Source organism: Salvelinus sp. IW2-2015, unplaced genomic scaffold, assembly GCF_002910315.2.
Source record: "Salvelinus sp. IW2-2015 unplaced genomic scaffold, ASM291031v2 Un_scaffold944, whole genome shotgun sequence".
In the NCBI taxonomy this organism is placed as follows: Eukaryota; Metazoa; Chordata; class Actinopteri; order Salmoniformes; family Salmonidae; genus Salvelinus; species Salvelinus sp. IW2-2015.
The window spans coordinates 403918-431898 of NW_019942659.1; the positions used below are offsets into that span (position 1 = coordinate 403918).

General features: G+C 42.0%; 1 protein-coding gene across 1 annotated transcript; it reads left to right on the forward strand.

Moving 5' to 3' along the window:
• Nucleotides 1-3276: 3276 nt before the first annotated feature.
• On the forward strand, nucleotides 3277-27981 carry LOC112069239 (complement C1q-like protein 4). The gene is made up of 4 exons (XM_024136533.2): nucleotides 3277-3808; nucleotides 4468-6261; nucleotides 26326-27851; nucleotides 27958-27981. Exons 2-3 carry the CDS (start codon nucleotides 5725-5727, stop codon nucleotides 26503-26505), a joined length of 717 nt encoding a protein of 238 aa, XP_023992301.1. The 5' UTR covers nucleotides 3277-3808; nucleotides 4468-5724; the 3' UTR covers nucleotides 26506-27851; nucleotides 27958-27981.

Below are 27981 nucleotides of genomic sequence, written 5' to 3' on the forward strand. Positions count from 1 at the left end.
GCAGCATACAGGAGCAGGCAACCACCATCTCGCTCATTGCTAGCTGTCGGCAGGCTAACTGTGAGTACTAGGGTGTATTCATTCTGCCAATTCTGTTGCAAAACGTTTCTTAAACGGAAGCAGAGGGGACGAATTGGGCCGGGACTTACCTAAATGTGTCCAATAGAAACTCTTGTTTTAGTCCAAAAATGTTCCGTTTTGCAACAGAATCGGCTAAATGAAAACACCCCTGGACTGTCCACTTGTCAGAAATGTCATTACCAATTAATACTTTTTACCCAGTCTTTTACACATCTTGGAAATTTACTTGGCTTCCACAAGATGGATGTGACTAACTACAACGATTCAGTGTGCGTGGCTGCATGGGGGGCGCACTAGAGCGGAAGGATTCTTCTCTCCGACTGGCTGGATGCTCTAATGGATGGAGCAGACTACCTGTGCTACCAGCTACTGTTTGTGTGTGTTTGTCTTTTTGTGTCAGTGTGAAAATGGAACTGAAGGAGGCCTTGGGGATGCGTCTCCCACACGACCGTGGTTCTTCTGTGTCCATGCATAATAAAATAATGGACATGGGGTTCTGTTGTGACTTCTGCAATGCTGTCACCAAGATGTTCAGCATGAAGGACAGACGAATAGACTTAATTTACAAGTAAAGGTAGGCCTAATACATTTTCCTTTGCAATTTGGGGATTAGGCTACTGTTGAATGAACATGAGAATAGACAACATCCCTTTGATTAATCAATCAAATGTAATTTATAAAGCCCTTCTTACATCAGCTGATGTCACAACGTGCTGTACAGAAACCCAGCCTAAAACCCCAAACAGCAATGAATGCAGGTGTAGAAGCACTTCATTTATCAAGCTAGAATTGTGTTTTGATGAGACACTTTTTTGACGTTTTTAACTGCATTTTTCTGTCATTTCGATTGTTGATATCGACATTTTGTTAGAATCTTATTTAATATATACACTGAGTATTCCAAACATTAAGAACACTTGCTCTCCTAACCCTGAGACATGACATAGACTGACCAAGTGAATCCAGGTGAAAGCTATAATCCCTTATTGATGTCACTTGTTAAAATAAATCCACTTTAAATAAGTGTAGATGAAGGGGAGGAGACAGGTTAAAGAAGAATTTCTAAGCCTTGAGACAATTGAGACATGAATTGTGTACGTGTGCCATTCAGAGGGTGAATGGGCAAGACAAAACATGTAAGTGCCTTTGAACGGGGTATGGTAGTAGGTGACAGACGCAATTGGTTTGTGTCAAGAACTGCAGCACTGTTGGGTTTTTCACTCTMAAMAGTTTCCCGTTTATATCAAGAATGGTCCACCACCCGAAAGGACATCCAGCCAACTTAACACAACTGTGGGAAGCATTGGGTCAACATGGGCCAGCATCCCTGTGGAATGCATTCGAAACCTTGTAAAGTACAAGCCCCAACAAATTTATTAGGAAGGTGTTCCTAAGGTTTGGTATACTCAGTGTATGTGTGTGTAATAATATTTCATGTGTGTATATGAAGCGTGTGTATCTTGGCTACATTGGTATTTACATTTGGTGAACATTTTTGGTCAATTTATTTTAATAGCCACTCAGGTTTTTGGAGCTATCTGTTGTATGGATGAACTTGGGCTTCATCAAGGTTTATTTGTGAATAAATCTGGCTTGGATAATAGCCCGTGCCTACCCAGCCACCGACCTCACCGCACGTCACTGGCCTGTTGACATTAACAGAGACATCTGAAGGCGCTAAAGGTATAGAATATGTTGAGAAACAAAGAGAGAAGGAACGAATGAAAGAGTGAGAGAGAGCAAAAGAAAAACGGGAGGTTGTCAGTAGCAATGTGTCTTTCACCACTAATGAGATCTGAAAGCTGGAGAAACACAGAGGCACTGACAACAGCCCTGAGAACACCACTCTCCTCCTTTCACCCTCTCCCTCTCACACACATACACACACAGTTTGTCATTCTTCACACCGTGTCTCAGTCTCACATCAGTACATCCCCTATCCATATCACTCTCTTTTCACCTACCCTCCAACCACCAAGAAAACTTTAAATGTTACACAAAGATATAGCCCTTGATCATGACTCTCAGTTCCATTACATTACACATAAGAGTAATTGGATGAAGGCGTCTTCTGTAGGGGTACCTTTTAAGATCTCAGATGATTGGTCTGAACATTAACATGCATTGCTTGCGGTATGGTTTTGGAAGCATAATAACCTTATCTTTCATATCAGCAAGAAATCTTTTTCTAAAAACAAAAGGTTAACTTGATACACACCTTGATAGGGTTATGGTTAGTGTTCCCACATGGCCATATCTCCATGTTACAGTGCTTTTTTACGGAAAACAGACAGCAGATAAGCGGCGACCATCTGTGCTAATTAGCCATCTAGCATGCTCTGAACACCTGTGTGTAAGCGTAACTCAGGAAGTGTAGCGGAAGTGTAGTATCGTCGGATGGAGGCACTCATTGCTGTATGGATCTGTGCAAAACTGCTACAGTAAGTGTTATCTTTTTTATTTGAAGGACTCTTTCTCGCTGATGAAAGATAAGAGCCAAATGTTTCAAAAGCCTTATTGAAAGTGATTATTATTGACATTTGTAAACGTTAAAACACAGGGTTGGGATTGTAGTTCACATGAGACAGTCGTGGGTGAAGCTAATAGCTGAAAACTGTAGGGAGAAGGCAGAATGCCGCCTAGAGTTAGAGCTAACAAAGATTCTGCTATTTATCTGCTCATATCTTTAACAAGCAATGGTTTTGAAAATGCACTAGGCAGAAAAAAACACCTTGTAGAAAAAACACCATAAGAGGTTGGGTGAAATAAGACCTTGATAAAGGGATGTTTTGGTATTACAATCCTGTAAAGTTATCATAATCATAATATAATCATTTGTATTCACACTACACACACTTTTTTTCTCCATGTGAAGTAAGACTAAAACTAAATGTTTCTATTGCGGTGATGACAAGAGGCGATAGGGGACATAATGGTTGCCTAAACAGTCATGTCACGAGTATGTGAGAGTTCTATTCAGGCCATTTGGCTATTCACCTGTAGCCGATTGCTGCTCGTGCCTCGTGGCTTTTGCCCCATGTGTGACGAGCCGGGAATAATATATACACAAACTGCTGTGTATGCTAACATTTTTGTTTATTCTAGAGCTAAGATAAGTTATCAACGCGCGTATAATACCATAATGACACAGAAAGACTACTAAGGTCATACAGAATGGGACGATGTGTAAGCGCGGAAAGAGTGAGCACAGGAACATTGTGCGAGAGGGCGGGGGAGCAGAGCGCGCGACTGTCAAGAGGAGAGAGGAGGAAATCTAACAAGTGAGAAAACTGTTGCATTTTGGTAAAGACGCTTATTAGTGGATTAAAATATGAAAATCTACAAAAATTCTCTTTAGAATATCATGGAGCATAGAAAGGAAGTGAGAAGTTAATTTGGTAAGTGGTAGCCTAAGTCACTATTTTGTTCCGTCTGTCTGCCTTGGGTGTTGATGACCAACGAGTGACCTGTTACCCACTGACTGGAAAAATAATAATAGTCGGCATAACGACGATTAAGAGAAAAACAAAAGTGAATTTGCTGTTAGTTTTCGAATTCGTCGGACTATTCCAGAGCTTGACAACTCACGGAGACGACGGTGAGGATGCGCTGTCTTCGCTGTTTTCTCGACCACGTTGAAAGTCTGCCTGCGCGAAACTGAGAGGTTCACCTTCCCACAGCGTATCKCAGATCATCGACACCTCTATTGTGCAGCGAGGAGCAAAAGGTGAGCGATATAAAAAAAWATATATTTTTAAAGATTTGTTTGAAATAGCCTCTATCTCTCGGAGATATTTATATTTTCACTAGGCCAACATAAGAAACATGTATGGTCTCATTAAATATCGGAATGTGTTTGAATGTGTGTAATTAAAAATGCTTGAATAAAGTTATAAAGTTACTGATAATTAATTAGATATCCTAAAAAATAACTAATCTAGACTACTATGCAAAGCACATTTTTGGTTTCAAATTATTTTTAGGCATGGCTGTTATTCATAATTGTATTATTACAATTAGTTTTGTTATTATTCCAAAGATTAAGTAGTCTCACATGTATCCATGTATTGCACAAATGTAACCATTTAAGTCTACTAGTTTTKAATCAAGTTACTCTACAGTAGTCCTACACCTCTTTCATTTTCACATAAAATTATGAATTTAAACAATTTGTATTGGATATCAACATTTAAACTCTGCTTTGCAGTAATTGTGTAAGTGATTAGAATTGTGTTAATGGTTAGATATTATCTACACTTCATTGTATCTTATGCATATGGTTGAGCTATAGTAATCAATGCAATTAATATAGTGAATAATATACTCTATTCATTTAGTAGGCCTAAATGTACATCAACCTCAAAATATATTTCCTTCCCCCAATAGAATGCTCCTGGCACAAGATGTCTGATTTACAGGCGAGCAGTGGAACCTTAGATATTCTCTGCTACGACTCAACTCACCACAAAAAAAACAGAGAAGCAAGTTTTTATGAGGAACAGAACATTTTCTCAATACTATTTCAATAAATACTGACTTTTGAAAAAAATCACCTTCAAACAACCATATCTGAGAGGGGAATTTGTTAGTCTACCCAAGAGGAAAACAGACCCAGGATTAAGCGATGAAAAATACATAGAGAAAGAGAAACACAAGGAAGGAGGAATAGGAACAAATACAAGAGATTTAAGCGCTCTTTCATTCCTCTCCACTCATCCTTGGACCAGACAAGTGAGTGCCCTTCACTGAATGCCGTGGGTGAGATGGACTCCTTTGGGAATACTGGAGCAGACCCCACCTGACAGCTCTCCAACGGAGAAATATAAGGACATTCCACCAGGAGATCCTGCTGCCATTCTGGCAGAAAAATATTAATATTTTTAGAGAACCCTCTAGAACAATCTACACTCCATCCCAGGGAAAAACCTTGCATTTAACCTTCCAAAGACCTGGATGTGTGACTTAGTCAGTTTCAACCCGTGTCTGTAACACTGAGAAGTTGTTCACACTCAACTGGCTGGTTTCTCCTCTAGCCCTCTGAAAGAAAATAACATACTACATTTGATATCAGTGAGATCTTTACTGAAAAGAAGGATGAAGAAAGTGAATAAATATTGTTTTGCGGATTAAACGTTTTACCTTAAAAAATAAATGTGGAGAAAAGAGTTTTGACAAATTAGAGGATAAACCTAGAAAAACATTTAAAAAAATGAATGGAATGAAAACATGTTTTGTATTCTCTTCCTGACATTTGACTTCAACGACTCCTGATTTTGCAACATTGAGCTTTGCTGTTCCTTAAGTGTCCTATAGCATCTCATTCCTGTCTTTAATTTGAAATCTCCTATATTTATAGTCTTTCCTCACAACCCTCCTACCTTTTCACTCTCCCTCATTTACATCTTATTTCCCTTAGGTAAAATTAACTACTTCCCCCCTACTCCCAGTGTAGAACCTCTCTGTCCCATCGCCTTTCCCCCCTTAGCCCCTCTCTCACTATCTCTCCCCCTAGTCCTGGTTTTCCCAGAGTTCATTCTGGCCGGCACCACCATTCCGGCCAAGGGGGAGGAGGACTTCCTCACTCTGGCCGCCTCCCGGCTTAGCCGCAGGAAACGTGTCATCGGGGCAGGAGTGGGCGTGGCCATGGTGCTGGTGCTGCTGGTCGCCATCCCCTTATTGGTTCACACCACCAAAGGGGGGGCGTCTGGAGGCGGGAGCACCCACTATGAGATGCTCGGCAGCTGCAAGATGGTGTGCGACTCTTTCACCCCCCCACAGGGCAGCCACGAGCTGACCGCTGTCTCCCCCCAACCCCCAGACTTCACAGGGAGAAGGGGCAAGTCTGGGTTTCGTGGGAGCCCTGGCCCCCCAGGCCCCAGAGGTCCCACAGGAGAACCAGGCAAGCCAGGCCCCCCTGGTCCCCCCGGCCCTGGCCCAGGGGGCTACATCCCCTCCTTCTACAGCCCCAAGATCGCCTTCTACGCTGGCCTCCGCAAACAGCATGAAGGGAGTGAGGTGTTGAGGTTTGACGACGTAGTGACCAATGTGGGGAACTACTATGAACCCAGCACTGGCAAGTTCACCTGCCCCCTACCTGGCATCTACTTCTTCACCTACCATGTCCTGATGAGGGGCGGAGATGGGACCAGCATGTGGGCCGACTTAAAAAAGAATGGACAGGTGAGACAGAGAGGAGTGTGTGTTGTTGTGTGTGTGATGAGCTAGACAGATGAGCACACAATTAATCCCACACTAAAAGTCAACAGTTCAGCTGATTTAGTCTAAGAACCCCTGATACACCTATGCCTTCTTGTATCACTTCTACTTCCATTATCCCATAATATGTGTTTCTTCTTGTCAGAGGCCTCTCTGAAAAAGAGAAAGGGTTATAATYGTGGTTTGGAACCAAAATAATTTTACAATGGTTTCGTTCCGAACAGAACCTCTATTTCTTTCATTCCGTTCCAGTGTTCCGACCAGAAAAGTTTGGTTCGAAACCAAAAAAGTAACTGTTCATAKAGTTCCTTTTCGTACTTGTTCATACTTTTTTAAACCTATCAAATCAACATATTTTTTTACAAAAATAGCTCCTTAATTTACTTCACCAGTTAGCACAAACAGAGAAGCTTGCTATGGAATGCGTAAGTTAGTTGTTTAMATGTTTGATTGGCAGGCACGAGATGCAAATGAAATTTCACCAGTGGGGAGAGGGCGAGAGTTAGGAGTAAACATGGAGGGGGCTTGGCTTGAAGCGCTGAACATCATGACATGATGTGAACTGGAATGTGTTTAGGTTATAATTAGCATGATAACTTCACATAATTATATACCAGACATTATGAATTTAACAGGAATAGTAACATTATTAACCAGTTCTCAAGATTTGAAAATAACGGTTCTGTTCCGGAAGACTACAGATCTTTCCAGGCTACCCAGCCACATCACTCTGGCCAAACTGACGTTTATCGATGAGTCTGTATTTGCCTCCCTCCCCTACGATATCTAGAATGCTAACACATTCTGACCATTTTGATTGGTCCCAGAAACCAATGGGTTGGGCCAGACCCGGCGTACATGATGAGGTTATCAACTGTGATACTCTGATTGGTTATATTTCTTAGAGACGATCCAATCGCTGATTAATTTGCTTTGTACATCACCCCTCATTTTGAAGTCACACAAACGACTTCTAGGATGGCAGATTCATACTGAATGTATGTAGCGATCGATAGAGTGGAATTCAGGGTGACTTGTCAGGCACCTAAAGTTTATTTTCATTACCGGTTCTGTTTCCGTTCCTTGAACAATTTAATTATTTTTCGGTTTTCGGTTCTGTTCCCTGAACCGGTTCCAAGCCCTGATTATAATAGGTATTTTGGAGTTGTATGCATATGTGTCTTCATGCTCAGTCAGTAAAGCATGGCGCTTAGGTCGTGGGTTTGATTCCCGTTCGGGCCACCCATAAGTAAAATTTAGGCTCGCATGACTGTAAGTCGCTCAGGATAAAAGTGTCATATTATATTATTGAAGGAAAAGGCTGAGAAATTTGGTATATATTTGCCCATTATCTTTTGAGTCAAAGTTAATTTGGAAGGTTTGTTAAGAGATTTAGAAGCCTGTTTGCCTAATTGAATATCCAAGTACCTTGAGACAATTTTTGTCTGGTAGGAAGCTTAACCAGGGGACCTACATTTTACACAAGTATGTATACTCAGAGTGTTATTGTTTAAACATGAAAGAACAGAGAAGTAGAACAGTGGAACGCTTACATATTCCAATCAACTAGGAAGTTTGTTATGCCTACACATTCTAAACATTCAACACTAACCATTTAGCTTTTAGCTAGGCCAAATGACATGGGTTGAATGTTTCCATTTGGTATTCTATTATTGGTAAGATTGTGGGATGGCCATAAATAACAATGGCACGTGTTTGAAGGATGAATTAGCAAAGCAATCTAGATTAAACATAAACATTTAAACAAGGAAAGTTGAGGTAAAATAGATTATTTTGCAGACAGAGTAAAATGAGAATAAAATAACTCATCCAACATTTGTATAAGAACAAGTAAGCCCTCACTTAATAATTCAACAATCCATTTTCTCTGGATATCATCAAAAGGCTTTAAAAAAAAGTTCCCTAAAGATATAGTGAATTGCTCCTGGAGGACACAGAGAAAATGAAGGCCTAAAGTGCCTGAACAGCAAACTGCACACACCAAGCTGGAATGGAATGGAAGACAAAAAGTGTAACACTTTGCTAGGTTCCACCTCCTGATTTGGGCAGCAGGAGAGAGAGAAGGCAGTGACAGCTATGCGATCAAGAGGATAACGATCCTCCACATTTCTGTGGAATGACGCCAAAATGCAACAGCTGGCTACTGTCCTCTGAGGATCTCCGGCTTTAACATCAATAAATAAACAAGCAAAAAAAATAAAAAAAATAATAGCCATCTGGAGATGACAAGCTTGAGGAATTAAACCCTGACTCTATTGAGGTTTCATTTTGACGTGTGTGGTGTGGAACAGAAGAGCTACACAGAGGGATTACCATAGAGGAACAGAATACGACTCACTTTGCATTGTGTTTGATGAAACACTGGTGGTTGATTTCTTTACACATAATTTACAAGCTGTGTAGTCAGGCAGCGGTGTGTTGCTAAGTCGACCCTGACCCTGATAGCTACTGCTTATTCAGGACAGATTGGTAGGCATCAACAACTTGAACCAATCCATCATAAAATCTCTATAAAACTGTCTTCAGGGGAAAAACTGAGTTTAATATTTCTTACCCTTTATAAATTAGTACAAACAATTACAACTAAGTGTAAGTGTAACTAACCTGTCTTCATCAGACAATTTTTACTGGGTTGAATGTATACCCCCAACCAAAGAACTCAAGTCCAGTCAAGCACTTATCCACTATAGCCATAAAGGAAGGATGTTAGGGGTTTCGCATCGTGCTCTGGTCAAATTTCAAGTGTTGGCCTTACTGTTATACTGTATCTCAATCATCTAACCATCTCCCTGTAAAAATAGGCAGAGTACATGTTACCATTTAGGCAGAGTGCATGTTACCATCTCCATTATATAAATGTTACCTACCCAGTTGGTGGTGGAATGGATGTGTCTAGTTCTGGCACATTTTTAAATGATAACGTCTATTATAAGGGTGCATTCGTTAAATCACTCTGGCTATCTACTCTTATTTCAGAACACGCTCGTCTGACAAATTTCCAAACACTGACAAATTTCCAAACACTCAACACCAATTGAATAGGGCCGGTGTCACTAAACGTCGGCAAAAAGGCGTAATTTAAATTGTTACCAGCAGCACAGTTAGTCACCAATGCTCTTGGATAACATGAAAACAGCCTAACCAGCTCTGCTAGGGGGAGTAAAATGGTCAAAGTGAGGTGTTCTCTCATTTGTGTCTGGAAGTAGCTAGCTAGTTAGCCAATGTTAGCCAGTTAGCTTGGGTGCTTGACTGCCGTTGTGAGRCCAGAACACTCGGATCAACCCTACACTACTCCACGGCCAGAGTGTCCAGAGTGTCTGAATGCTCCGAGAACGAAACGCTCAGAATTGACGAACGGACAATCTGACAACACTCTGGCACTCCAGATTGAATTTACGAACGCACCCTAAGTTACCATTCATTTTTTATCCTGTACCACCCTGGCACTTCGCCCAGCTTTCCCAATACACCCATAACACAGGCTTTTTATTTGACCAGGTCTATTAAGAGGTAGATTCCGCTCTGCCTCCCCGCTCATTGATTTGACAGGGTGTGAATAAAGTGCACAGTAAAGAAGACGGACAGGAAAATGCCAGGGATAATTGGTAGACCTTGTTTGTTGCGAGCTGTCACTGAAATTGTCATTCCTGTCCTGTACCGGTGTTAAATAATTCATGGCCTTTAGATTAGATCCTCTCCACTCCACCCCACCCCCCCAACGCTTCTGGCTTGTCTATTGGCTTGCCCATTAATTATCTTTTCCATCAACTAAATTATTTAACTCAATTCAGTGCCCATCCCCCTTTCACAGGCCCACTCCACTTCGTGGTCCCACTTTGCAATGAATAGACAAGAGCTTTTATAGGGGAGCTAACTGATGGGATCAATTACAAAAACACAACCCTGGGAGAACATTGCATAGCCAACACTAGAGACCAACAGATCAACCTCAAAGTTATAGCAAGGAGTACCAATATCAATGTCAATGTTTGGTATTTGCCGTGTGTAGGCATACTGTTTGGATTGTGTCAGAAATCGAAAAATGTGATTTGTCTGTTGTAGCTCCCCCTCCCATGTCCCATTTGAGTTGTTGTACCTGTCCATCTGAGTATCCAGTCAATAACTCTAGTTTTAAACAAGGCAACAGCAAACATGTCGTCCCCCACGAAAATCCATTATGGGGGACCTAATGGGTCCCTGAGGCATATTTGTTCCTTATGAGGAGAGGGACACTATGTACAGTGCATTTGGAAAGTATTCAAACCCCTTGACTTTTTACACATTTTGTTATCTTACAGCCTTATACTAAAATTGATTTAAAAAATGTTTCCTTATCAATCTACACACAATACCCCATAATGACAAAGCGAAAACAGGTTTATAGACATTTTTTGCAAACAGAAATACCTTATTTACATAACTATGCAGACCCTTTGCTATGAGACTCGAAATTGAGCTCAGGTGCATCCTGTTTCTATTGATCATCCTTGAGATGTTTATACAACTTGGTTGGAGTCCACCTGTGGTAAATTCAATTGATTGGGCATGATTTGGAAAGGTACACACCTGTCTATATAAGATCCCACAGTCCACTGTGGATGTCAGAACAAAAACCAAGCCATGAGGTCGAAGGAATTGTCCGTAGATCACCAAAACAGGATTTTGTTGAGGCACAGATCTGGGGAATTCTATACTCCTGATTCCTGCTTACAAGCAAAATTTAAAGCAGGAAGCTCTAGTGACTCAGTCAAAAACAAAGTGGTCAGATTAAGCAGATGCTAAGCTACAGGACTGTTTTGCTAGCACAGACTGGAATATGTTCCAAGATTCTTCTGATTGCATTGAGGAGTACACCACATCAGTCACTGGCTTCATCAATAAGTGCATCGATGACGTCGTCACCACAGTGACTGTACGTACATACCCCAACCAGAAGCCATGGATTATAGGCAACATTCGCACTGAGCTAAAGGGTTGGGCTGCCGCTTTCAAGGAGCGGAACTCTAACCCGGAAGGTTATAAGAAATCACGCTATGCCCTCCGACGAACAATCAGGCAAAGCGTCAATACAGGACTAAGATCGAATCGTACTACACCTGCTCCGACGCTCTTCGGATGTGGCAGGGCTTGCAAACTATTAAAAACTACAAAGGGAAGCACAGCCGAGAGCTGCCCAGTGACACGAGCCTACCAGACGAGCTAAATTACTTCTATGCTTGCTTCGAGGCAAGTAACACTGAAACATGCATGAGAGCAACAGCTGTTCCGGATGACTGTGTGATCACGCTCTCCGCAGCCGATGTGAGCAAGACCTTTAAACAGGTCAACATTCACAAGGCCGCAGGGCCAGATGGATTTCCAGGAAGAGTTCTCCAAGCATACGCTGACCAACTGTCAAGTGTCTTCACTGACATTTTCAACCTCTCCCTGTCTGAGTCTGTAATACCAACATGTTTCAAGCAGACCACCATAGTCCCTGTGCCCAATGAAGCGAAGACTACCGACCCGTAGCCCTCAGGTCTGTAGCCATGAAGTGCTTTGAAAGGCTGGTCATGGCTTACATCAACACCATTATTCCAGAAACTCTAGACACCTGCACAAAAGAACACCTATGTGAGAATGCTATTCATTGACTACAGCTCAGCGTTCAATACCATATGGCCCTCAAAGCTCATCACTAAGCTAAGGACCCTGGGACTAAACACCTCCCTCTGCAACTGGATCCTGGACTGCCTGACGGGCCTCCCCAGGTGGTAAGGATAGGTAACAACACATCCATCACGCTGATCCTCAACACGGTGGCCCCTTGGGTGCTTACTCAGTCCCCTCCTGTACTCCCTATTCACTCATGACTACACAGCCAGGCACGACTCCAACACCATCATTAAGTTTGCCGATGACACAACAGTGGTAGGCCTGATCACCGACAACGACAAGACAGCCTATAGGGAGAAGGTCAGAGACCTGACTTTGTGGTGCAAGGACAACAACCTTTCCCTCAATGTGATCAAGACAAAGGAGATGATTGTGGACTACAGGAAAAGGAGGACCGAGCACGCCCCCATTCTCATTGACGGGGCTGTAGTGGAGCAGGCTGAGAGCTTCACGTTCCTTGGCGTCCACATCACCAACAAACTAACATGCTCCAAGAACACCAAGACAGTTGTGAAGAGGGCACGACAAAACCTATTCCCCCTCAGGAGACTGAAAAGATTTGGCATGGGCCTTCAGATCCTCAAAAAGTTCTACAGCTGCGCCATCAAGAGCATCCTGACGTGTTGCTTCACTGCCTTGTATGGCAACTGGTCGGCCTCTGACCAAAAGGCACTACAGATGGTAGTGCGTGCGGTCCAGTACATCACTGGGGCCATGCTTCCATCCATCCAGGTGTCAGAGGAAGGCCCTGAAAATTGTCAAAGACTCCATCCCCCCTAGTTATAGACTGTTCTCTCTGCTACCGCAAGGCAAGTGGTACCGGAGCGCCAAGTCTAGGTCCAAGAGGCTTCTAAACAGCTTCTGCCCCCAAGCCATAAGACTCCTGAACATCTAGTCAAATGGCTATCCAGACTATTTGCACTGCCCCCCCCCCCCTTTACGCTGCTGCTACTCTCTGTTATTATCTATGCATAGTCACTTTAATAACTCTACCTACTGTACATGTACATATTACCTCGTCATAACTGGTGCCCCCACACATTGACTCTGTACCAGTACCCCCTGTATATAGCCTCTCTATTGTAATTTTACTGCTGCTCTTTAATTATTTGTAACTTAAATGTCTTATTTTTTTGTAGGTATTTTTCTTAAATCTGCATTGTTGGTTAAGGGCTTGTAAGTAATCATTTCACTGTAAGGTAACCCCTGTTGTATTCGATGCATGTGACAAATACAATTTGATTTTATTTGATTCTTAAATGGAAGAGGTTTGGAACCACCAAGGCCGCCCAGSCAAACTGCGCAATCGGGGGAGAAGGGCCTTGGTAAGGAAAGTGACCAAGAACCCGATGGTCACTCTGACAGAGCTCCAGAGTTCCTCTTTGGAGATGGGAGAACCTTTCATATTGACAATCATCTCTGCAGCACTCCACCAATCAGGCCTTTATGGTAAAGTGGCAAGCCGGAAGCTACTCCTCAGTAAAAGGCACATGACAGCCCGCTTGGAGTTTGCCAAAAGGCACCTAAAGGACTCAGACCATGAGAAACATGGTCTGATGAAACCAAGATTGAACTCTTTGGCCTGAATGCCAAGCGTCACATCTAGAAGAAATCTGGCACCATCCCTACGGTGAAGCATGGTGGTGGCAGCATCATGTTGTGGGGATGTTTTTCAGCAGCAGGGACTGGGAGACTAGTTAGGATCAAAGGAAAGATGAACGGAGCAAAGTACAGAGAGATCCTTGATGAAAACCTGCTCCAGAGCGCTCAGGTCCTCAGACTGGGGTGAAGGTTCACCTCCCAACAGGACCCAGCCAAGACAATGCAGAAGTGGCTTTGGGACAAGTCTCTGAATGTCCTTGAGTACCCAGTCGGAGCCCGGACTTTAACCCGATCGAACATTTCCTGAAAATAGCTGTGCAGTGACGCTCCCCATCCAACCCGACAGAGCTTGAGAGGATCTGCAGAGAAGAATGGGAGAAACTCCACAAATACAGTAGTGTCATACCCAAGAAGACTCGAGGCTGTATTCGCTGCCAAAAGGGCTTCAACAAAGTACTGAGTAAAGGGTCTGAATACTTATGTAAATGTAATTTCAGTTTTTTATTTGAGTAACATTTGCAAAAAATTTCCATACAACCTGTTTTTGCTTTGCCATTATAGGGTATTGGGTGTAGATTGATGAGGGAAAAAAACTATTTTAGAACAAGGCTGTGATGTAACAAAATGTGGAAAAAGTCAAGGGGTCTGAATACTTTCCAAATGCAATGTACCTTCATTACTTTAGGTAAATCGGGGTGAGGGGCGTGGCGTTTCAAAGTTAGTATTTTCCATCTCTTGTTATAGTGCCATCATCTGGCCAATCAGTATAATTTTGCTAAATAACAGAATCTTTTTGCCAAGATGTTTCGGAAAAATCGGGCCAGTGGTGTCTGAGATATCGTGTGGGTTAGCTAGACTCATATCACTGAGCCTGTGTGCCAAATTTCATCACTCTGATACTCTGACTTTGACYTTTTCTGCCAACTTTACCATACCACCAACTTTTTTCCAGCCCTTTTCTTGTATCTGAAAGGTATTGCCGGTATCAAAGCTAAAACATTTATTTCCGCCTAATGACCTAGTAATCATTTTGGTACATTTCTGCCTACGGCTTAGTATGAAACGTGCCCGTAATGCTGTGGCAGCATTGGCACACACTGCGCTCTTAAACTCTTGATGGTTGCGAGGCAGTGCCAGTTAACCATCCTCCTGCCAGCTCCCTAACTTTGCGAGGCATTTCACTTCTCCCATCTCTTCGCATAGCCCACTATTTTCTTAACCACAGAAGAATTACTGTGTGAATAAATATCACTGAATGACAAAAATATTGGAAGAAAATTGGCTAATGCAATTGAAGGCATGTATCAAATTGTTGCTTACCGAAACTCCCAAAGTTATCCAATCATTGTAATACATTTGAAGCAATAGGCTACCCGCCTGTGGTCAATTAGATTATAATTTCAGCATCGTTTTTATTGGGACAGCACTATTGCGCTGCTTTGAGACAAGCGTGGGGACTCGTCTTGATAAATCAATCAATGTCAGATTTTTGTTTTTACTGATTCTCTGTTTGGATATTGGTTAGGCTACAATTAGGCTGGGGAAATGTTAGCTGAGGTGAGTGCTGCTCATGGTCATCTTGTCTAGTTGGCTCATTTATTAGAACATTTTGTAGTTTAACAAGTGGATTATTTTGCTCTTCACTCCCAGTCACTTAGTATCCTAGGCTTACTCCTGACCAAAAGCCTGTGACTTCACTGACTTGTCTCAATTAATGGGATTTTGTTTCACTGAATCTCCGTCTGTAGGCTATTTGGTTAAGTAGTTTCTGGTTGGGCAAATAAGTGGAAGTGGTAGCTCATCTATTTGTTTGCTCATCTATCACTGATCAGAAACATTTAGCATGCAATAATGTACCAGAAACCAAGTGGAGGCCTATTATTTTGCTCGATCACATATAGGCAACTCCAAAAGTCCGCAGAGGTTATGAAATGAAATAGGTCCCGTGTGGCTCAGTTGGTAGAGCATGGCGCTTGSAACGCCAGGGTTGTGGGTTCATTCCCCACGGGGGGACCAGGATGAATATGTATGAACTTTCCAAATTGTAAGTCGCTCTGGATAAGAGCGTCAGCTAAATGACTTAAATGTAAAAATGTAATGAAATATGAACKCGAGACTCACATGCTTTAGAAAATAGGATTGCTATTATTTTCTATGGGTATCATGATGGAGATATTGTCAATGTATGCCTGCACCCTAACAAAGTGGAGTGAGGGTTTCGAAAGAGATTAATTGTGGCTCTTTTTCAAAATATCACTTTTTTACAAGACAGCGGTTCCACACATTCCAGTGACACAAGTTGTGTGGGAAAAATATTATTTGTGTTTTATTCTGTTGTATTCCATTATATTCTTACTACAAAATATATGTGTGTTAACTGTGATTGGGGTATTAATGAACAAAATAATGAACTATTGATTTCATTCATTTGGACATAACATAATTAAACCCAAAATATCCCATTCTATTGTTTTGAAAATACATTTTATTAGTCTTAGGACCTACCTAAACAAATGAATAATTCATGTCTTTTTGATGGTGTATATTACTACTGCTACCACTCGTTGCCGACATGTTCACAGGAGGTATAACATTTGTATGCAGGCAAGAATGTGGTAACAATGGGCCTGTTTGTAAGGGGGTCATATAAACATGGCCCAATACATTTTTAAGGCCAAAATACAGTAAATCCTATGTGAAAGCAGTAAGAGTCAAACAGATCAAGAGATATAAACACGTGCCCGTTATAGCGCCACAGTGTGGTCGATATGAATGTTCTTGCATATGTTGAGTCTTGACAGTGTTTGCAACATATGTGTGTTACAATACGAATATCCTTGACTGATTTATATGCCTGTTACAATACGAATAGCCTTGACTGATTTATATGCCCGTTACAATACGAATAGCCTTGACTGATTTATATGCCCGTTACAATACGAATAGCCTTGACTGATTTATATGCCCGTTACAATACGAATAGCCTTGACTGATTATATTGCCCGTTACAATACGAATAGCCTTGACTGATTTATATGCCCGTTACAATACGAATAGCCTTGACTGATTTATATGCCCGTTAAATACGAATAAGCCTTGACTGATTTATATGCCCGTTACAATACGAATAGCCTTGACTGATTTATATGCCTGTTACAATACGAATAGCCTTGACTGATTTATATGCATTTATGTGCCAGACCACACCCACGTAATTGCTTATTGGTCAATAGCGGTTGTGTTGTTTTGGTTACTAGTATGGAAAATATTGACTTGAGAGAACTTTGTCCATAGATGCCACGTGTTAAGTTTCGTGCAGATCGGTCATACCATACCAGAAGAGTAGCGTTTTAAGTGTTTTTCACAAAATTGTAAATGGTGGAAAATCCATCATGGCGGAGCTAATGAGTCTCTGAGGCATATTTGTTCCTTGTGAGGAGAGGGACCAATGTACCGAATTTCATGACTTTAGGTCAATCGGGGTGAGGGGCTTGGCCTTTCAAAGTTAGCATTTTCAATCTCTTGTTATAGAGCCACCATCTAGCCAATCAGTGTAATGTTGTAAATGCCGTATCTCTATGGCAAGATGCATCATTCACCCAAGTTTCATCAAAATCGGGCCAGTGCTGTCTGAGATATCGCATGTGACTAACGTACGAATGTACTAACGGACAGAGACAGATATACAGTTCCCTCCCCGATTTTCATCGGGGGGAGAATTATTATGTACTGTAAGTGTGATTTACATTGACTATAACTCAAAGGGCAGATCTAGGTTGTGTGCTTAAATTGTGTCATATTGACACAGAGATGCAGTTTATCCGCAGCACATCAAAGGGAGGTGGGATTAAGACACAGCCGGGGGAGAGATGACTGTAAAGGGAGGCAGGCTGCAGACAAGTGGGGCGACAGAGAGATCAAGAGAGGAGAGAAAGATGGATGGATAAACAGAGGAAAGCAGTCATAGGGGGATAAGAGACACAGCTACAGCAAGGCCAACATGAGAGGGTAGGATCAGATCAACATAAAGAAGAAAGATGAAGATGGATACGAAAGAGGGGAGATGGAGTGAAAGAGAACAAGGCCAGTGTAAGGACAGAAAGGTGGAAGAAGTTAAATGAATCAAAGACCTTATTGACAGTCGTAGATCTCTGAATATCTGATATTGCTAAATGGATGATGAATCCTTCACGTGTTCCTTGACATCTTGTCCAGTGTACCTATTAGACATCTATGATTAGGAGGGAAATTACGTCTGATCCTCACAACTGACAAGCCTGCATACCCTACTGAGCCGTCAGATCTCTACTCTCCATGTTTCTTAAGCAACCAAACGATTTTTGTTAAAGCAAGTGACCTTTCCTATGAATTTATAATTTACAACCAATATAGATTTTGCCCTTTTGCGATGATGAGCTGGGAGTGGGATTATCATGAATATTTATAGCCGGTGCATGGATTGGTCATTTTGGGAGTGTCTAGGCCCATCCCTCATGTTGGCCGCATATTTCTTCTATGACTAATAGTTTATGATGAGTCCAGTGCAGAGCTGGTGCTAACCCATTTAGACCCAACATGTCTGCTCAGAAGCTTTGTGCCACTTGTGACACCATGTCCCCATTATAGGACTGTGGCATTTAGTTTGATTTGACCTATTGGAAAAGAGACCTGGAGGACAGACCGAGCACTAATTAAGCCCAACACAACATTGGAACCGCTGCCCTGATTCCTGCTTCACATGGCTCAACTCTTTGCACTTCTCAGAGGATATACAACTGGAGAGTTAGTGTATTTTCCATTCAGTTGGATAGTGCAGTGTCAATATAGGACATAAAATGTCCTCTGCTCTAATGTTGGACCGGATCCCTTCTGAAGTGAACATGACTGTGTTTTCGTATCAAAAACATGAAAACACAGTCATGTTCACTTCAGAAGGGATCCGGTCCAACATCAACTCAATTAGCTCATTAATTAAGGATGCTAGTAGCTAGTAGCTAATTTCTGGGCAACTGTGTGACACATTGTGTGAATCGCTATATCTTATTTAGTGGGCCTGACGTGTCCGCTGTCAGGATTAGTAGCTACTAATCACTGTGGGTTTCAGTGGAGGTGTTAGTTTAGAACAGCCTTCCAGATACTGTCTGCTACACAGGAATTAATGACTACATTTGTTTTGCCTTTCCCTTACTTGTCATCCAGCTTTTGTAAGACATACAGGTGACTTTGAAACTGTAACAGCAAAGCTTATATTTAATTGTATATTCATTACTCTTCCTGTACATTTATTGTATAACCATAAAAAACACAACTACGTTATATAGTAGGGCACATTTTCCAAGCGATGGTTCTTTTCATCATGTACTGTTTCATAAGTCAGGGTGGCAGGGAGCTTAGTGGTTAGAGCATGGATGGGCAACTTTGATGGGGGTGGGGGCCACAAAAAATCTGAACTCATCACGATGGGCCACAACGGCTCGCGGGTCTGCGTATTCACATCCATACCCACACATGCATTCAGAGCTGGCCCTAGCCTTTTGGGGGGTCCTAAGTGAAATGTTGTTGTGGGATCACCCCCCACCTTCTGAGCAAAACATTTTAGCAGCCCCCCCTCTTGACAGCAGAGACAAAGTAAGGTTTAGAGTTCATTTCCTGCAAWTGTACACACTTTGCCATGGGGCAGAGAGAAGATTTTGCAATTGTATAACTAATATCAGGCAATTGCAATTATACTCGTTTTGCCATGTGGCAGTGAGAAGAATGTGCAGTTTTACAACTAATTTCCTGCAATTCTACACATTTTGCCATAGGGTGGATTGTGATGTTTGCCATTTTTAATATGATATCYGAGTGAGAGTGACTAACAAAATCAATGGGGAGTGAGTGAGAGTCACTAAAAGTCAATGGGGGCCCACTGGTCAGTAATTCGACAATGATTTCTACAAGTTTAGATAGTCTAGCCAGCTAACTTACCAATCTAAAACATGTTAGCTGACATGGCTAATTGATTGACTGTCAGTGACTGACATTACATTTACATTACATTTAAGTCATTTAGCAGACGCTCTTATCCAGAGCGACTTACAAATTGGTGCATTCACCTTATGATATCCAGTGGAACAACCACTTTACAATAGTGCATCTAACTCTTTTAAGGGGGGGGGGGGGGTTAGAAGGATTACTTTATCCTATCCTAGGTATTCCTTAAAGAGGTGGGGTTTCAGGTGTCTCCGGAAGGTGGTGATTGACTCCGCTGACCTGGCGTCGTGAGGGAGTTTGTTCCACCATTGGGGTGCCAGAGCAGCGAACAGTTTTGACTGGGCTGAGCGGGAACTGTACTTCCTCAGAGGTAGGGAGGCGAGCAGGCCAGAGGTGGATGAACGCAGTGCCCTTGTTTGGGTGTAGGGCCTGATCAGAGCCTGAAGGTACGGAGGTGCCGTTCCCCTCACAGCTCCGTAGGCAAGCACCATGGTCTTGTAGCGGATGCGAGCTTCAACTGGAAGCCAGTGGAGAGAGCGGAGGAGCGGGGTGACGTGAGAGAACTTGGGAAAGTTGAACACCAGACGGGCTGCGGCGTTCTGGATGAGTTGTAGGGGTTTAATGGCACAGGCAGGGAGCCCAGCCAACAGCGAGTTGCAGTAATCCAGACGGGAGATGACAAGTGCCTGGATTAGGACCTGCGCCGCTTCCTGCGTGAGGCAGGGTCGTACTCTGCGAATGACATAACAAGAGAAAAACTGCTGATGCACAACCACATCTCGAAATTGCACCTATACAATTGTAACTCTTAACAATAAGTTGAGACCCCGTGGGCTTACAAAAGGGGACCAGTTGCCCATCCCTAACTTAGAGCGTTGAGCTGATGAGGTGAAAAATCTGTCGATGTGCCCTTGAGCAAGGCACTTAATTCTAATTGCTCCAGAGTCGCCGTTGATAATGTCTCATTTCCAATTCACACATGCATATTAATACACACTTGTACATGTGTGAAATAGGACAAATATAAGCACCCACCTTATTAATATTATTAAGTCAGTACACCACAAATGCAGTTTTGCCATCTCTCTCACACACACAGCCATTATACTGTATTTCCATAAATTTCTTTAATTATCACTGAGGCATTAATACAGTGCAGACTTAGGCCTCCCTTCTCTTTATTTTTCCTTCCTTTGTTTCATCTATGTTTTCCTTCTCATTTTGCCTCGCACAGTCCTTCAAAAGTTCATCCCAAAGGTTGGGTTTTCTCATTGAGTAGTGTTCAAATGTCAGAATTGGTTTGATAAATTCAATTTTTTTGTGTTTAGGGGGGATAAAGAACATTTAGCCCTTAGAGATCATGGAAATGTATATGACATTAGAAATATAACATTTGCAAGAATAGACAGTAAAGGCTAATAGTATGGCATTACCCATGACTCATGGTATTATATAATGAGGGAACTAAAGGTAGCCAATTAAGAATTTCTCCCCACCATGACAGCTTGATCACTTTGTGAAAATATCAGCAATGTGAGATGTCTTAGAATTGGATGACCATGTGAAGTAAATCAGTCACGTGATGTTTGCATGACCTGACCACACACATAGGTGGCATTGTAATCAGATGGTATGGAGGAGAAAACCCTGGTTAGCAAGGCCCAAGAAAATATGTCTACGTGTCTGCATGCATGCTTGTGTGTCTGCCTTCCTGCGTGCTTGTATTGGTAAATATCCCAAGAATTCCAATATTAATATTTTCTAAATTGTTAATAGGAGCCAGCAAATGACCAGTCACTGACTAAGTGGCACATTACTTAATGTCATTGCACAACCTTTGGCTGCTTCATAGTTGATGCTCTGCAGGTAGAGCCATCTGTAGCTGAAACCCCTTTATTTCCAATTAAACTATCTCCACCATTGGAATATTCCAGCCCAGAGCCAATTAGAGACTTTCTAATCAACGTCTTGACACCATAGGTCCAGAGTGTCATGGCAATATATTAGCATTTAGCATGCCAATTAGGGGTCAGACCCACACGGCTGCTAAAAGGCTTCCACAACCACCACCCTAATGGTAAGAGCACACCTTAACACAGCACGGAGAGAGAGAGAGGAGAGAGAGAGAACCACAGCATTGTATAAACTGGATATTTCCATCAGTCCTCCATACCCCCTCCTCGACCCCTGCCTCTCTACCCATATATATAGTGGTCCCACAGGTGAGTTTAAGAGACCCCTCTCAATCGTCTCGCTCCGCTCTGAGAGGTCTGTACATCACGGTGAATGAATCCTGTCACTTTTATTACCAGAGGAGCAAGGCACCACTGCAAAACACCAAAATAACAGAGACTACACAGACCCCCACCTCTCAAGTCTCATTCCTGCCTTCCAGAAATAGGTTCTCTTGATCAGTTTGTTATCCAACAGGCTCCCTCCGTCCCCATCCCTCCAGGCCCCCTCCAGTTTGGCTCCCCTCACCCCCGTCTTGTGCTTAGACTGTTAAAGTGCCACGCAGCTGCTCTCTCCTATGTTCTCTCATTCTAAATCTCTCACTTCCTCTCTTTTTCATAGTCTCTCTCCTCTCTTTACCTCTTTCCCCTGTACTTGCCTCTACTTCTCTGCCTCCTGTTCTCCACGGCCTCTCTGCCTCCACCTCCACCTCCCGCTCTCTTTTCTGTGTCTTTTGTGCCCTTGTACCACCTCTCTCTCGCCTCTGTGTTTTTAGCTCCCCCTCGCCATACATCTCTCTCTCTCTCTCTCCTATTTAATGGCGCCCCTAATGAAAAGTGGAGGCAGTGTTATCCTCCCTGTCGTCCCACGGGCCCTCGCTCTCCCCAGCAGCAGCTCAAGTCGGCACGTCATTTGGCCAACAGACAGGAATTCACTCCCTTGTCGATATCAATCTCCACTGCAGTTGACAATAATCCTGATTTGCCTTCCTCTCTTTCACATTCCCACTGCACCCCCCTCTTAAAGTAAACAAGGTTTCATTTTGATAGTTACTGAGAGACCAAAATGAGACTCACTGCTCTGGTTCTCTCAGACTGCTCTGCCTGTTCCTGTTGGCCCACTGGCTTGACAAAATACAGTGTTTGGTAATGAAATATTTTAAATTATGATTCTAATTGACTCATTTGATTTGAGCTTGTGGACTCAAAAACAGAACCATCTTTCATCTGTAGTTGGTAGCCTATGCTCTGTTCATTTACACAAATTACTCTTTGCTGTTTGATCATGCAATTACTTTAGAGTTGAGGGTAATATCATAAATAACACTGTATACTCATTTAATAACACTGTATACTCATTTTCATATATTGGTTTCACTAACATAGTTTTAAAATGTAATATAATGAAGCTTCATTGTTGGGAAGAATTGCTGTTGAGCCACTAGGTTATATAGGAAGTACAATGTAACCATACATTAATCATAAACATGACACATTAAATGTCAGCGACTGCATATATTTTCTGCGGTCTGAGCCTTAGTGAAGTAATGTCCCCTATGGACCCATGCCAGAAGAGTCATAAATAACCAGGTCTCCTTAGCAAATATAATTAACTGAATGACATGTTTAAAGGGTAATTGCAGGGAGGAGGGGTAAACACCAGCACTGTCATAGCTCTTGTTATGACCCTTTAACATGTGGGCTATTCAAATAGACAGAACGCTCATTGCATTTGCCCTTGAATTCAAGAGTGTGCAGTGTCATAGGTTAAATAAAAGCTGGCCAATATCTCGGAAAGTTAGAAAATTGGTTCTGTGAAAGTTCCCAGAGCATTTGTTAGGTTGATGCAAATGTTCTCATAACACAAAAACTGTCCAGTTATGCTAATGATTATACAATGTTTGTATAAAACATTCACCTGATGTTGCAAGATATTTTGTTGTGGCAGTATGTTCTAAAAACATTACTTGGAAATGTGTTTTATTACTTAACCTGGAAACCGAATGAGAACTTTTGGGGAATGTTCTGTGGTGGTTGTTACAGATGGTGTACACTATATTTTAGTGAATGTTAGAACATTCCAAGGATATACAGTACCAGTCAAAAGTTTGGACACACCTACTCATTCAAGGGTTTTTCTAAAATGTTTGACTATTTTCTACATTGTAGAATAATAGTGAAGACATCAAAACTATGAAATTACACATGGAATCATGTAGTAACCAACAAAAAGTGTTTTTTTGTTTTTTTGTTTATTTTTTTAAGTAGCCACCCTTTGCCTTGATGACAGCTTTGCATCAGCTCTGGTGGACATTCCTGCAGTCAACATACTAATTGCACACTCCCTCAAAACTTGAGGCCACTCTAAAAGGTGCAGTTTTGTCACACAACAAAATGCCCAAGCACAAGGTGCACTTATGTAATGATCATGCTGTTTAATCAGCTTCTTGATATGCCACACCTGTCAGGTGGATGGATTCTCTTGGTAAAGGAGAAATGCTCACTAACAGGGATGTAAACAAATTTGTGCACAACATTTTAGAGAAATATGCTTTTTGTGTGTATAGAAAAATTCTGGGATCTTTTATTTTTAAAATCAAATCACATTTTAGCTCATGAAACCATGGGACCAACACTTTACATTTTACGTTTATATCTTTGTTCAGTATATATCTACAGTCCACCTGAGATACATAAACTATGAAGACTACTAAGGAAAATAAAAACTACTAGTCCAGCAGCTTTTATAGACGAAAATAATGAATTTGTATTCTGACCTCCCACCACTGTTTCTTGAGCCCATCTGACCGCAGTAGCCTATTGTGTGTCCCATTTATTGTGATTGTATGGAGTTATTGAGGAGTGGGGGCTATTAGGGAGGGAGCTGGCATGGCTGTTCCACTACCAATTACCAAACCCTGTAGCCTGGCCTAACGCATCTGGGGGCTGGTGGAGGGGGTCCAGGGAGACCTGCCACAGCAGCGCGCTGTTAATCAATCCGATTTAGAGCGGACAGGGACACGCTTAGCCGCAGCTCCCGCCAACACTGCCATGGTGGGGGAAGAAACTGTGAGCGTGACCTGCATCTCATTCTGGGGAAAGAAGGAAAAAAGATGGATAGATGGGTCCAGAATGAAGAGATAGTGAGGGGGTGCGGATGGAGGATATGTTAGATGGAGAGGGAGAGACAGAACAATTAATGGAGTGATGTGAGCTGAATTAAAAACGACAGGAATGTATTGATTAATTTGAGTCTTCGGGAAGAAGAAAAAAGACCCAAGCAACAAGCTGTACATGGAAACAGATAGCCTGGCTATTAGACTATAGGAAACTAATGAGTTAATGGTATGATATGTGCAAAAGAAAACTCATTATTGCCAACAAGTTTGTGGAGAAATGGTTAGTTTAGTCTCGTCTGACAGGTTGAGATGATGGAACATATCCTCAGCCAGGCCTAAACCCTGGGAGAGAGACAAGGATGGAGTGAGGGTGTCAGATTTGCAATCATTAATATGGATTCACTAGTGTATTTTCTTTTTCCAGGATTAAATAGATCCCATGCTTGAGCAGTTGGCTATTTATCTGGTGATGGTACTATTCATTATAAGCAGCTTTAGTTATTAGGCCTACAAACATACAATTAATAAATGGCACAACTTAAGATGTAGTGCAACTCATTACAGGCCATTTGAGTACAAAAAATGTTATACCGTGAGCACTGTATTTTCCTGTGTTATACCATGTATATTGAATATAAATGGAATATGCTTGTATAATTTTAGGAGGCATATAAATGCATGACTGGTGAGATACTATACTGAACAAAAATATAAATGCAACAATTTCAGATTTTGAGATTGACACTGGTGAAGCATGTCTTCCCTGACCCCAACTAAACCATCTAGGATGCGATCTCTAGAATTGTCCCACTGCAACAGCTTGCTGAACATCCCAGTAAATCGATAGAGTGCAAGTTTGTGTTTCAATGGAGGTTCTGGGTCAAAGGTCAATGCACAGCTCATCTATTTGGAGCGATACATGCCCATTGGACAGGAAGGCCTTTGTACCTATGACATTATACCAAGACCCCTGAGTGAAGGAGGAAATAATATTAAACGGCTCAGAGAGAGAGAATAGAGAAGGAGAGGGAGATTGGAAGAGAGCGAGAGGAATAGAAAGATTACTGATTAATAGAAAGGGAAGATTGGTGAGGGAAGCTGAGAGAAAGAGAGAGGTAAAAATAAAGGAAAGAGGAAAATACAGGAAAATATCACCAAGAGGATTTGGTATATATACCGATATACCAGTATATACCGATATACCTTCTTCTGGGCTATTAACAGTGAATATTTATGATTTATAGTATATGTGTGTTGGGGGAGATGATGCCATCTTGGAAAGGTAGTTGTAAATTAAGACATAGGGATGAGCCATAATTCCCCCATGTGTCTTCCTCTTCCTCCTCATCTTGGGAATTAACATTTAGATGACCATGATGAAGGCTCAACCTCAGGCTATAGGGCGGCAGATATCCTAATGGTTAAGAGCATTGGGCCAGTAACTGAAAGGTTCAGCTTTCAATCATCCACGTGGGTATACTGTATACTCCTAAAAACCAACGAGGAGGTGGGAGAAGCAAGTTCTATTTTAGCGCCTGGCTACGCAGACATTCGTTAAGAAGCGCGAGCAGTTTGGATGAAATGATTGAATAACATGTATGTGTAAAAACAAATGATTATGTGGTCAGCATGTTATTCACTTTCTTCAACCCCGCCCCGTCTTTCTTTCGCGTTCTCTGTTTCTTTCTCTCTGTGTGTCTCAGGTGAGGGCCAGTGCCATTGCCCAGGATGCTGATCTGAACTATGACTATGCCTCCAACAGTGTCATCCTGCACCTGGACGTGGGGGACGAAGTGTGTGTGCAGCTCGATGGGGGTAAAGTCCACGGAGGAAACACCAACAAATACAGCACCTTCTCTGGCTTCCTCATCTACCCTGACTGAAGGCAGCCACCTGACTGAAGGCAGCCACATGTTACACACACACACACACACACACACACACACACACACACACACACACACACAACCATACACACACAACTACACACATTCTCCCAGGCAAACAAATACAGCAACTATTTCAGGATCCTCATCCAACCTGATTCTCTCAACCACTCTCTTCTCTCTCTTTTTTTCCCTCTCTCTCTCCCTCTCTCTCTCACTCCATTGCTAAAACACACAGTATTTAAAGAAACAGATGCAATGGGAAAAGGAAATGTATAATGGCTCTGTGTTTTTAATGTCTAGATAATGGTCATACCATAACATTCCAAACCAAGTATAGTTACAAGGCATCTATTGTGCATATAGACTGTGTATATAGACATTTTTATTTAATACACACACCCATTTGTTTGTCATGTGTTTTGTCATTCTCATGATATCAATGAATCACAGATATGTAAATGAAACTAACATGTAAGTATGGGGTGACAAACAAGAATTATGTCAAGACAAAACTTGTTTAAAGATCATCTTGATATCGTGTGTATTCTTAAAGTTACATATATATTCACTTCTGATGCGCACACATCTGTGTGTATGATCATGTATGTGGAAGCATACCTACATGACTCGCATACAACTCTTTCACACACACACACACACACACACACACACACACACACACACACAAACACACACACAGTGATTCATTGAACTTCCCCTATCTAGTGTTGCATTGACATGAGCTGACCATTTCGGCCACCAGTGTGGAATTTAGTAAAATGGTCTCAGATTGCAGACTGTAAATGGAAGACTGCGAGGTTGGTTGCAGAGCTTCCCGCCTCCCTTCTTCGCTCCAAGATGGATTTCCAATACGGCTGAAGACACCAAATGAGAAAAGTCATGAATATATTGATCGGAGCTGATAATACACCCAACACCATGAACATCATCCAGTGTGGTGTGTGTAAGATAAGTATCATGTTGTTAGTTTTACCTACACGGCCCCTGCCTACAGCTAAGGGGGGTGGGGAGGGGTGATGGTAGTCCCCTCACACACAGGATATCAATGATGAGGCTTATGGTAGACAGATACAGTATTTTTCCAGACCTTATGGTGGATGATAGAGCATCATCATGTTCCACTAATGAGCCCATCCTTTGTTTAAACTCTCAACCCTCAAACCCTATTCCTATATTCACTTTACATTCAATTGATAACAGAGCAATTTAAACTGGGTGTCGAACCCAGACATAATCAGAGATGGAGCTTTAGATCATGGAGAGATGATGCTTTAGATCATGGAGAGATGATGCTTTAGTTCATGGAGAGATGATGGCGTGTGATATGATAATGGAGGAGTATGAGATGCTTTACGTTATATGGAGAGATGATGCTTTAGATTGGAGAGATAGATGCTTTAGTTCATGGAGAGATGATTGCTTTAGTATATATGGAGAGATGATGCTTTA